We start from the raw sequence: 12,577 nt of genomic DNA on the forward strand, positions 1-12,577 counted from the left end.
GGCAGGCCTCTGATCACCCAGGCAACACCATCATGTCAGGTACTCGCTGGTGGGGATCTGACGTGATCCTAAAGGTGGTCTGCATTACCCTGGATGGTGTCGAGCTTTCCCGACTGTTGTTGGAGTCACACCCATACAGGCAAGTGGGGGGAACATTCCATCACACTCCTGACCTGTGTCCACATCTGGCCAATGGGAACCCCAAGGATGTTGAGGCTGGGGGATTCAGTGATGGAAACACCATTGAATGTTAAGGGGCGGTGGTGGGTTCGAGTGTCTCTTACTGATGAGGGTCATCGCCTGGTATTTTTTATGGTGGGAAAGTGGTACCTGACAGACCCCTCACAGGTTACTCACGGGGGCTTTGGGGGGAATTGAATGCAGAACCAGGGAAGGATGGAGTCAGGGGTGCAGTGGGACAGGGGGTGGGGCTCACCTTGGTCTATCGAGGACCCAGTCAGAGCTCACCTACTCTAACTGGAGAAACAGACTGATCTCTTGTAGGCACTCACTGTTTAATACTGGCTCCATTTCCCCGCACCCTCCCCCATATCCTCTCAACTCTCTCTAATATGAATTCTGTCTTTCCCTCTGCAGAATCTGAGCCAGCGAGATGAGGACCCTGCTGCTGATTCTGGGCTTGCTGAGTGAGTCCTGTTGTCAAACTGCGCTGCGTTAATGACCCCTGTTATATATTTAAGTGTTTGCCTGATTGCTTTATGATCACATGATTTGATGGTGATGTCGTTAGGGTGTTGCACAGACTGTTGCTTTACCTACAGTTGTACTCTGTGCAGGGAGCACGTCTTTTATGGAAGCACAGAATCCCAACAGTGCACAACGAGGCCATTCAGCCCATTGATTATGCACCCACCCTCCAAAAGAGCACTCTCAGCCCATCAGATGTTTGAATGAACAAACCATATCTTAAGTTGATCTTTCTCGACACCCTAGCTGTGACTGTAACACTACAATCCCCCTAACACTAAGGAGCAATTTATCATGGCCAATCCACCCAACCTGCACATCTTTGGACACTAAGGGACAATTAAGCATGGCCAATCCACCCAACCTGCACATCTTTGGACACTAAAGGGCAATTTAGCATGGCCAATCTCCCTAACCTGCACATCTTTGGACACTAAGGGACAATTTAGCATGGCCAATCCACCCAACCTGCACATCTTTGGACACTAAGGGGCAATTTAGCATGGCCAAACAACCCAACCCGCACATCTTTGGACACTAAGGGGCAATTTAGCATGGCCAATCTCCCTAACCTGCACATCTTTGGACACTAAGGGACAATTTAGCATGGCCAGTCCACCTAACCTGCACATCTTTGGACACTAAGGGACAATTAAGCATGGCCAATCCACCCAACCTGCACATCTTTAGACACTAAGGGGCAATTTAGCATGGCCAGTCCACCCAACCTTCACATCTTTGGACACTAAGGGACAATTTAGCATGGCCAATCCCCCTAACCTGCACATCTTTGGACACTAAGGGACAATTAAGCATGGCCAATCCACCCAACCCACACATCTTCGGACACTAAGGGACAATTTAACAAGTCAAATCCACTTAATCTTCACATGTTTGGACACTTAGCGGAAATTTAGCGTGGCTAATGCACTTTCATATCTTTCGGCACTGAGGGACAACTTCGCATGGCCAATCCACCTAATCAACACCTCGTTGGACAAGAAACAATACTTTTCACTGTCTGTTAATACATGTGACAATAATAAATCAAATAAATCAAATCAAATTTATCACGGCCAATCCACCCAACCTGCACATCTTTTTATCTTCATCAAATGGAGATGTTTTGCTGCAATTGTACAGGGTGTTGGTGAGGCCACACCTGGAGTATTGTGTACAGTTCTGGTCTCCGTATCTGAGGAAGGATGTCCTTGTTCTCGAGGGAGCGCAGCGAAGGTTTCCCAGGCTGATTCCTGGGATGGCAGGTCTGTCATATGAGGAGAGACTAAGTCGGTGAGGATTATATTCACTGGAGTTTAGAAGAGTGAGAGGGGATCTCATAGAAACTTATAAAATTCTAACAGGATTAGACAGGGTCGATTCAGAAAGAATGTTCCCGATGGTGGGGGGAGTCCAGAATTATAGAACCCTGCAGTGCAGAAGGAGGCCATTCGGCCCATCGATCCTGCACCAACCACAATCCCACCCACACCCTACCCCCATGTGCTTACCCTCGCTAATCCTCCCGACACTCAGGGGCAATTTAGCATGGCCAATCCACCCAACCCGCACATCTTTAGACACGAAGGGACAATTTAGCATGGCCAATCCACCCAACCTGCACATCTTTGGACACGAAAGGACAATTTAGCATGGCCAATCCACCCAACCCGCACATCTTTTGAACTGTGGGAGGAAACCGGAACACCCGGAGGAAACCCATGCAGACACGGGGAGAACGTGCAAACTCCACACAGACAGTGACCTGAACCGGGAATCGAACCGGGGTCCCTGGCGCTGTGAGGCAGCAGTGCTAACCATTACTTGGGGGCGGGGGAGGGGGGGAGGTGGTGGGAGGTCATATTTTGAGGATAAGGGGTAAACCTTTGAGGACTGAGGTGAGGAGAAATTTCTTCACCCAGAGGGTGGTGAATGTGTGGAATTCACTCCCACAGAAAGTAGTTGAGGCCAAAACGTTGTGTGATTTTGAGAAGATATTAGATATCGCTCTTGGGGCTAAAGGGATCAAGGGATACGGTGGGGGGAAGGGGGAGGATCAGGATATTGGATTTGATGATCAGCCGAGAATTCATAATGAATGGCGGGGCAGGCTGGAAGGGCTGAATGGCCTCCTACTGCTTCTAGTTTCTCTGTTTCTATTGAATAAAAGGGAATAGGAGTACCGTGGCTGCAAGTACACTGAGTAATAAGAAGCAGTGATGATAAAAGGATGCTTTTATTGGGGGGGTGGGGGTTGGTGTATTACGCTGCTCCCCAGGGGGGTGGGAGTGGGACACCTCCCCCACCCTTTGCCCTTCCTGAGGCTTTGGAACCTCAAACTCAGCGGGGAAGCGGGGGGACATTATCAACATTTGAGGGTGTTACAAAATTGGGAGGGGGTGTGAACTGAGACACGGGCAGAGAGAGGGTGGGGGGGATAGATCGAGGGAAGGATAGATAGAGACGGAAAGTGAGAGACAGAAAGAGAGAGAGAGACAGAGAGAGAGAGAGAGACAGGGAGAGAGATTCAGAGAGACAGAGAGAGAGAGAGAGAGAGAGACAGGGAGAGAGATTCAGAAAGAGAGAGAGACAGAGAGGCACAGAGAGAGAGACAAAGAGACAGAGAGAGGGAAAGAGAGAGAGACGGGAGAGAGAGAGGCAGAGAGGCACAGAGAGAGACAAAGAGACAGAGAGAGGGAAAGAGAGAGAGACGGGAGAGAGAGAGGCAGAGAGAGAGACAGAGAGAGAGAGAGAGAGAGAGACAGAGAGAGAGACAGAGAGAGAGACACAGAGAGAGAGAGAGGGAGAGAGACAGAGACAGAGAGATATTGAATTTGATGATCAGCCGTGATCATAATGAATGGCGGGGCAGGCTGGAAGGGCCGAATGGCCTCCTCCTGCTTCTAGTTTCAATGTTTAGCATGAACTGTGCTTTATATTAACATTAAACATGTCTCTGTCTCTCAGTCGCTGACTCTGCCCTGACTGACCCGTGTGTGGATCACACCGTCCTGAGCGATACCTGGAGGAGCACAGATTGCCGAGAGACTGAGTGTTCCAACAGCTTGATGTGCGATGGTGATCTCCTTGTAGGATGGTACCGGTTTAAAAGGTGATGAGCCGGGACATTTCCTGATAAACTGGGCACACCGGGAGGAATGTGTGAGTGTAGATTATGTGCAGGTTAGCAAGATTGGTGATTCTAAATTGCCACTTGGTGTCCAAGAGTGTGCAGGTTGGTAACTGCAGAGACTGCGATGGTCAGAGATATCAGTGCGGGAGGGGAGTGGGGAACAGCAGTCGCTAAGCTCTCTCCATCATGGTGTGAATAGTTGTTGGCTACAACTGACTGGCTTGTGGGGCCATTACAGACTCAGCCAGGTTGCTGTGTGTGTGGAGCCATCTGCAGGCCAGACCGAGTAATGATGGCAGATTTCCTTCCCCATCAGTGGGGTGTGACATTCACCCCACACAAGTGTCCATCTCCAACAAGAGAGGATTGAACCATCTCCCCCCCTTGACAGTCAATGGCGTTACCAGCGCTGAATCCCCTCCCCCAATATCAACATCCTGGGGGTTCCCATTGAGCAGAAACTGAGCTGGGACCCAGCCGTATCAATACTGTGGCTCCCAGAGCAGGACAGAGGCTGGGAATCCTGCAGAGAGTCACTCCCCTCCTGACTGCCACCTCCCCAAAGCCTGTCCCACCATCTACAAGGACACAAGTCCGGAGTGTGATGGGATTCTCTCCACTCGCCTGGATGGATACGGCTCCCGGCAACACTCGAGAAAGCTCGACACCCTCCAGGACAAAGCAGCCCCCTCCCCCCCGCTCGATCGACACGCTAACCACAAACATTCACTCCCTCCACCGCCGACACACAGCGGCAGCCGTGTGAACCGTCTACAAGATGCACCGCAGCGACTCGCCAAGGCTCCTTCAACAGCACCTTCCAAACCCACCACCTCTACCATCTAGAAGGACAAGGGCAGCGGATACATGGGGAACACCCACCGCCTGCAAGTTCCCCCCTCCGAGCCCCTCACACCATCCCGACTTGGAAACATATCGGCCGTTCCTTCACGGTGGCTGGGGTCGAAATCCTGGAACTCCCTCCCTAACAGCACCGTGGGTGTACCTGCACCACACACGGGACTGACTGATGTCCAATAACAATCCCGGAACTCCCTCCCTAACAGCACCGTGGGTGTACCTACACCACACACGGAGACTGACTGATGTCCAATAACAATCCCGGAACTCCCTCCCTAACAGCACCATGGGTGTACCTACACCACACATGGGGACTGACTGATGTCCAATAACAATCCTGGAACTCCCTCCCTAACAGCGCCGTGGGTGTACCTACACCACACACGGGGACTGACTGATGTCCAATAACAATCCTGGAACTCCCTCCCTAACAGCGCCGTGGGTGTACCTACACCACACACGGGGACTGACTGATGTCCAATAACAATCCTGGAGCTCTCTCCCTAACCGCGCCGTGGGTGTACCTACACCACACATGGGGACTGACTGATGTCCAATAACAATCCTGGAACTCCCTCCCTAACAGCGCCGTGGGTGTACCTACACCACACACGGGGACTGACTGATGTCCAATAACAATCCCGGAACTCCCTCCCTAACAGCACCGTGGGTGTACCTACACCACACACGGGGACTGACTGATGTCCAATAACAATCCTGGAACTCCCTCCCTAACAGCGCCGTGGGTGTACCTACACCACACACGGGGACTGACTGATGTCCAATAACAATCCTGGAACTCCCTCCCTAACAGCGCCGTGAGTGTACCTACACCACACACGGGGACTGACTGATATCCAATAACAATCCCGGAACTCCCTCCCTAACAGCACCGTGGGTGTACCTACACCACACACGGGGACTGACTGATGTCCAATAACAATCCTGGAGCTCTCTCCCTAACAGCGCCGTGGGTGTACCTACACCGACCAAGGGCCCACAGCAGGTTCTGGAAGGCGGGTCACCCACCATCTTGTCAAGGGTTAATTAGGGATGGGTAATAAATGCTGGGCCTTGCTAGCGACTCCCACATCGTGTGAATGAATATCCGGGACTCGGCCTAATCTGAGTCCAATCCTTGACACCGCGCGTGAGGAAGAATGTTCCGGTCCTCGGACAGGGAGCTGAGGAGAGACACCAGAACTGTTCCAGCGATGGCTGGGGGAGCTGTGGGGAGGGGTGGTGGGGGGAGCGTCAGCTACAGGGAGAGTAAGTCGGACCGTCTCCCTCCCTCGGATAGAGAGCGGTAGCAGAGAGACTGAGGAGATGCATTCGAATCCGGGAAGGGTGTTCAGCGAGGGACCATGGAGAGGGATTGTCCGCACTGGGATAAGTGTGAGGAAAACCAGGAGGGACACAGAGCGAAGGTCACTAGACAACGATCAAGATGAGGGGAAAGTTGCCGATTGGCAGAAGCAGCTGGCGAGGAGGGACAGCGCAGGCCGAAGGGCCAGCAAAGTCGACGCAATGGAAAAGGACATTGGATAAATACCGAAGGAGAGACGTTTAGTCCAGTGTGGAGAGAATGGAAAGGGAGTGAGACATCATTGGATAGATCATTCACAGGGGATAGCAGGGACATGGGGGACCGAATGGCGCTCATTCTCAGCTGTAACATTCTGTAATTCTCTGACTCTGTGATTGTTGTTCCAGTTCTGGCGGATGGAAGATTCCGGAGACTCCGGTCGCACCGAGACACTGCTCCACACATCGTTCAGGCTGGTTACAGGGTAGAGTCAGACTTTACAATATCAGATTTACACTCACTGTCCAGCACTGTTCACATCGCTTACACTCTCCAATATTTATACACCTCATTTCAGGATCTCATCCCACCCTGGAACAGGGAGAAGTAAACCGGACAGTTTGTTTTAACTGGGACGGGAATCCCTGCAGCTTGAAGCGAGAGATAAAGATTAAAAACTGCAGCAGTTACTTTGTCTATGAGCTGAAACCGGCACCAGGCAGTTGCGCTGCTTATTGCACAGGTACATTGCTGTTTCAAAATGACCCAGGAGGGCAACACTGGATATACCGGGACACTGACACACCCAGTGACCGAGGGGAGAGGGACGGAGTGACTGAGGGGAGAGGGACGGAGTGACTGAGGGGAGAGGGACGGAGCGACTGAGGGGAGAGGGACGGAGCGACTGAGGGGAGAGGGACGGAGCGACTGAGGGGAGAGGGACTGAGGGAGTGAGGGGAGAGGGACGGAGCGACTGAGGGGAGAGGGACAGAGCGACTGAGGGGAGAGGGACGGAGTGACTGAGGGGAGAGGGACAGAGCGACTGAGGGGAGAGGGACGGAGCGACTGAGGGGAGAGGGACAGAGCGACTGAGGGGAGAGGGACGGAGCGACTGAGGGGAGAGGGACAGAGCGACTGAGGGGAGAGGGACGGAACGACTGAGGGGAGAGGGACGGAGTGACTGAGGGGAGAGGGACAGAGCGACTGAGGGGAGAGGGACGGAGTGACTGAGGGGAGAGGGACAGAGCGACTGAGGGGAGAGGGACGGAGCGACTGAGGGGAGAGGGACTGAGGGAGTGAGGGCAGTGGGATTGAGGGAGCGAGGGCGGTGGGATTGAGGGAGTGAGGGCAGTGGGATTGAGGGGAGTGGGATTGAGGGAGTGAGGGGAGTGGGATTGAGGGAGTGAGGGGAGTGGGATTGAGGGAGCGAGGGGAGTGGGATTGAGGGAGCGAGGGGAGTGGGATTGAGGGAGCGAGGGCAGTGGGATTGAGGGAGTGAGGGCAGTGGGATTGAGGGAGTGAGGGCAGTGGGAATGAGGGGAGTGGGATTGAGGGAGTGAGGGCAGTGGGATTGAGGGCATTGGGATTGAGGGAGCGAGGGCATTGGGATTGAGGGAGTGAGGGCAGTGGGATTGAGGGAGTGAGGGCAGTGGGAATGAGGGGAGTGGGATTGAGGGAGTGAGGGCAGTGGGATTGAGGGAGTGAGGGCAGTGGGAATGAGGGGAGTGGGATTGAGGGCATTGGGATTGAGGGAGCGAGGGCATTGGGATTGAGGGAGCGAGGGCAGTGGGAGTGAGGGCAGTGGGATTGAGGGAGTGAGGGCAGTGGGATTGAGGGAGCGAGGGGAGTGGGATTGAGGGAGTGAGGGGAGTGGGATTGAGGGAGCGAGGGGAGTGGGAATGAGGGAGCGAGGGCAGTGGGATTGAGGGAGCGAGGGGAGTGGGATTGAGGGAGCGAGGGGAGTGGGAATGAGGGAGTGAGGGCAGTGGGATTGAGGGAGCGAGGGGAGTGGGAGTGAGGGAGCGAGGGCAGTGGGAGTGAGGGCATTGGGATTGAGGAACGAGGGCAGTGGGATTGAGGGAATGAGGGCAGTGGGATTGAGGGAGTGAGGGCAGTGGGATTGAGGGAGCGAGGGCAGTGGGATTGAGGGAGCGAGGGGAGTGGGATTGAGGGAGCGAGGGGAGTGGGAATGAGGGAGCGAGGGCAGTGGGATTGAGGGAGCGAGAGGAGTGGGATTGAGGGAGCGAGGGGAGTGGGAATGAGGGAGTGAGGGCAGTGGGATTGAGGGAGCGAGGGGAGTGGGAATGAGGGAGTGAGGGCAGTGGGATTGAGGGAGCGAGGGGAGTGGGAATGAGGGAGCGAGGGGAGTGGGAATGAGGGAGTGAGGGGAGTGGGATTGAGGGAGCGAGGGGAGTGGGATTGAGGGCAGTGGGATTGAGGGAGCGAGGGGAGTGGGATTGAGGGAGTGAGGGCAGTGGGATTGAGGGAGCGAGGGGAGTGGGATTGAGGGAGTGAGGGGAGTGGGATTGAGGGAGCGAGGGCAGTGGGATTGAGGGAGCGAGGGCAGTGGGATTGAGGGAGCGAGGGGAGTGGGATTGAGGGAGTGAGGGGAGTGGGATTGAGGGAGCGAGGGGAGTGGGATTGAGGGAGTGAGGGCAGTGGGATTGAGGGAGCGAGGGGAGTGGGATTGAGGGAGTGAGGGGAGTGGGAAAGAGGGAGTGAGGGCAGTGGGATTGAGGGAGCGAGGGGAGTGGGAATGAGGGAGTGAGGGGAGTGGGATTGAGGGAGTGAGGGCAGTGGGATTGAGGGAGTGAGGGGAGTGGGATTGAGGGAGTGAGGGCAGTGGGATTGAGGGAGTGAGGGGAGTGGGATTGAGGGAGTGAGGGCAGTGGGATTGAGGGAGTGAGGGCAGTGGGATTGAGGGAGTGAGGGCAGTGGGATTGAGGGAGCGAGGGGAGTGGGATTGAGGGAGCGAGGGCAGTGGGATTGAGGGAGTGAGGGGAGTGGGATTGAGGGAGTGAGGGGAGTGGGATTGAGGGAGTGAGGGGAGTGGGATTGAGGGAGTGAGGGGAGTGGGATTGAGGGAGCGAGGGCAGTGGGATTGAGGGAGTGAGGGGAGTGGGATTGAGGGAGCGAGGGCAGTGGGATTGAGGGAGCGAGGGCAGTGGGATTGAGGGAGTGAGGGGAGTGGGATTGAGGGAGTGAGGGCAGTGGGATTGAGGGAGTGAGGGGAGTGGGATTGAGGGAGTGAGGGCAGTGGGATTGAGGGAGTGAGGGCAGTGGGATTGAGGAACGAGGGCAGTGGGATTGAGGGAGTGAGGGCAGTGGGATTGAGGGAGCGAGGGCAGTGGGATTGAGGGAGTGAGGGCAGTGGGATTGAGGGAGTGAGGGGAGTGGGATTGAGTGAGTGAGGGGAGTGGGATTGAGGGAGCGAGGGCAGTGGGATTGAGGGAGTGAGGGGAGTGGGATTGAGGGAGCGAGGGCAGTGGGAAAGAGGGAGTGAGGGCAGTGGGATTGAGGGAGCGAGGGGAGTGGGAATGAGGGAGTGAGGGGAGTGGGATTGAGGGAGTGAGGGCAGTGGGATTGAGGGAGTGAGGGCAGTGGGATTGAGGGAGCGAGGGCAGTGGGATTGAGGGAGTGAGGGCAGTGGGATTGAGGAACGAGGGCAGTGGGATTGAGGGAGTGAGGGGAGTGGGATTGAGGGGAGTGGGATTGAGGGAGCGAGGGCAGTGGGATTGAGGGAGTGAGGGGAGTGGGATTGAGGGAGTGAGGGCAGTGGGATTGAGGGAGTGAGGGCGGTGGGATTGAGGGAGTGAGGGGAGTGGGATTGAGGGAGTGAGGGCAGTGGGATTGAGGGAGTGAGGGCAGTGGGATTGAGGGAGTGAGGGCGGTGGGATTGAGGGAGTGAGGGCAGTGGGATTGAGGGAGTGAGGGGAGTGGGATTGAGGGAGTGAGGGCAGTGGGATTGAGGGAGTGAGGGGAGTGGGATTGAGGGAGTGAGGGGAGTGGGATTGAGGGAGTGAGGGCAGTGGGATTGAGGGAGTGAGGGGAGTGGGATTGAAGGAGTGAGGGCAGTGGGATTGAGGGAGTGAGGGCAGTGGGATTGAGGGAGCGAGGGGAGTGGGATTGAGGGAGCGAGGGCAGTGGGATTGAGGGAGTGAGGGCAGTGGGATTGAGGGGGCGAGGGGAGTGGGATTGAGGGAGCGAGGGCAGTGGGATTGAGGGAGCGAGGGCAGTGGGATTGAGGGAGCGAGGGCAGTGGGATTGAGGGAGTGAGGGGAGTGGGATTCAGTGACAGGAGTTAGTGTGCTGCGTGCAGAGTGCAGTGTGATTTAATGTCTCGTTGTGACACAGTTTCTGGGCACTGACTGATTCCGGGTGGAATAAATTGGGAAGTGTAAATTGGTCTGAATTTCCGATACAAACAGATGAAGGATTGAGATGATTTCTGCTCTGTGATCTCCCATATCTCCTCCCTTGTCACAGATCCAGGGACAGCTCCAACTCTGGGAGCCGATGATAAATCCCAGCCGGGATCCACTGACTCAGGTTCCCCAATCCCGACAGAATCTCCAAACTCAGGTATCAATCTGCCGCTAGTTTATCCGGATTCGACATTCCCCAGATATCCAGCCGGAATTCCCGACTGGCGTGAGCGGGAGTAGCGACCGAGGGGATTGGGAAATGGAATTGCACCTGGGAAATTGTGAGATTGTTCCGTTTGGAAGGGAGAATGAGACGGGGAATCATTGTTTAAATGGAGAGAGGCTGCAGAAAGCTGTGGGACAGAGCGGGACTTGGGGGGGCGGGGGGAAGGGGAGGGAGGGAGGGTCATCGTCTCTGAGAACCAGGATGCTGGCACACAGGGTCAGAAGCTCAGAGAAACAGTGAAACACAGAAACTAGAAGCAGGAGGAGGCCATTCGGCCCTTCCAGCCTGCCCCGCCATTCATTATGATCATGGCTGATCATCAGATTCAATATCCTGATCCCTCACCCCCCTTCCCCCCCCGCCCCATATCCCTCCATCCCTTTAGCCCCAAGAGCGATATCTAATATCTTCTCAAAATCACACAACGTTTTGTCCTCAACTGCTTTCTGTGGGAGTGAATTCCACACATTCACCACCCTCTGTGTGATGAAATTTCTCCTCACCTCAGTCCTCCTTATCCTCAAACTATGACCCCCCAGTTCTGGACTCCCCCACCATCGGGAACATTCTTTCTGAATCTACCCTGTCTAATGCTGTTAGAATTTTATAAGTTTCTATGAGATCCCCTCTCACTCTTCTAAACTCCAGTGAATATAATCCTAACCGACTTAGTCTCTCCTCATATGACAGACCTGCCATCCCAGGAATCAGCCTGGGAAACCTTCGCTGCGGTCCCTCGAGAACATAAGAACATAAGAAATAGAAGCAGGAGGTGGCCATCTAGCCCCTCGAGCCTGTCCCGCCATTCAATAAGATCATGGCTGATCTGAAGTGGATCAGTTCCACTTACCCGCCTGATCCCTATAACCCCTAATTCCCTTACCGATCAGGAATCCATCTATCCGTGATTTAAACATATTCAGCGCGGTAGCCTCCACCACTTCAGTGGGCAGAGAATTCCAGAGATTCACCACCCTCTGAGAGAAGAAATTCCTCCTCAACTCTGTCCTAAACCGACCCCCCTTTATTTTGAGGCTGTGCCCTCTCGTTCTGGTTTCCTTTCTGAGTGGAAAGAATCTCTCCACCTCTACCCTATCCAGCCCCTTCATTATGTTATATGCCTCGATAAGATCACCCCTCAGCCTTCTAAACTCCAACGAGGACAAACTCAATCTGCTCAGTCTCTCCTCATAAGCTACACCCCTCATCTCCGGTATCAACCTGGTGAACTTTCTCTGCACTCCCTCCAAGGCCAATATATCCTTCCGCAAGTAAGGGGACTAATACTGCACACAGTATTCCAGCTGCGGCCTCACCAATGCCCTGTACAGATGCAGCAAGACATCCCTGCTTTTATATTCTATCCCCCTCGCGATAAATGCCAACATCCCATTGCCTTCTTGATCACCTGTTGCACCTGCAGACTGAGTTTTTGCGACTCATGCACAAGGACCCCCCGGTCCCTCTGCACAGCAGCATGTTGTAATTTCTTTCCATTTAGATAATAATCCAATTTGCTATTATTTCTTCCAAAGTGAATGACCTCGCATTTGCCAACGTTATACTCCACCTGCCAGATCCTCGCCCACTCACTCAGCCTGTCCAAATCTCTCTGCAGACTTTCCGCTTCCTCCATGCAATTCACTTTTCCACTTATCTTCGTGTCATCAGCAAACTTTGTTACCCTACACTCAGTCCCCTCCTCTAGATCGTCTATATAAATGGTAAATAGTTGAGGCCCCAGTACCGATCCCTGCGGCACGCCACTAGTCACCATCTGCCAATCAGAAAAGCACCCATTTATTCCGACTCTCTGCTTCCTGTCGGATAGCCAATCCCCAATCCACGTTAACACCCTACCCCCAACTCCGTGTGACCCAATCTTCTTCAGCAACCTTTTGTGAGGCACCTTATCAAAC

General features: G+C 54.4%; 1 protein-coding gene across 1 annotated transcript in view; it reads left to right on the plus strand.

Moving 5' to 3' along the window:
• Positions 1-550: 550 nt before the first annotated feature.
• LOC144486895 (pancreatic secretory granule membrane major glycoprotein GP2-like) overlaps positions 551-12,577 on the plus strand; it is a 37,283-nt gene continuing 25,256 nt past the window's right edge. Inside the window, exons 1-5 of the mRNA XM_078204927.1 lie at positions 551-647; positions 3,676-3,820; positions 6,416-6,492; positions 6,586-6,750; positions 10,494-10,589. Coding sequence (XP_078061053.1) covers positions 614-647; positions 3,676-3,820; positions 6,416-6,492; positions 6,586-6,750; positions 10,494-10,589 — 517 coding nt within the window. The 5' untranslated portion in view covers positions 551-613. The remainder of the gene's footprint in view (positions 648-3,675; positions 3,821-6,415; positions 6,493-6,585; positions 6,751-10,493; positions 10,590-12,577) is intronic.

The sequence above is a fragment of the Mustelus asterias genome, unplaced genomic scaffold (assembly GCF_964213995.1).
Source record: "Mustelus asterias unplaced genomic scaffold, sMusAst1.hap1.1 HAP1_SCAFFOLD_506, whole genome shotgun sequence".
NCBI classification, from domain to species: domain Eukaryota; kingdom Metazoa; phylum Chordata; class Chondrichthyes; order Carcharhiniformes; family Triakidae; genus Mustelus; species Mustelus asterias.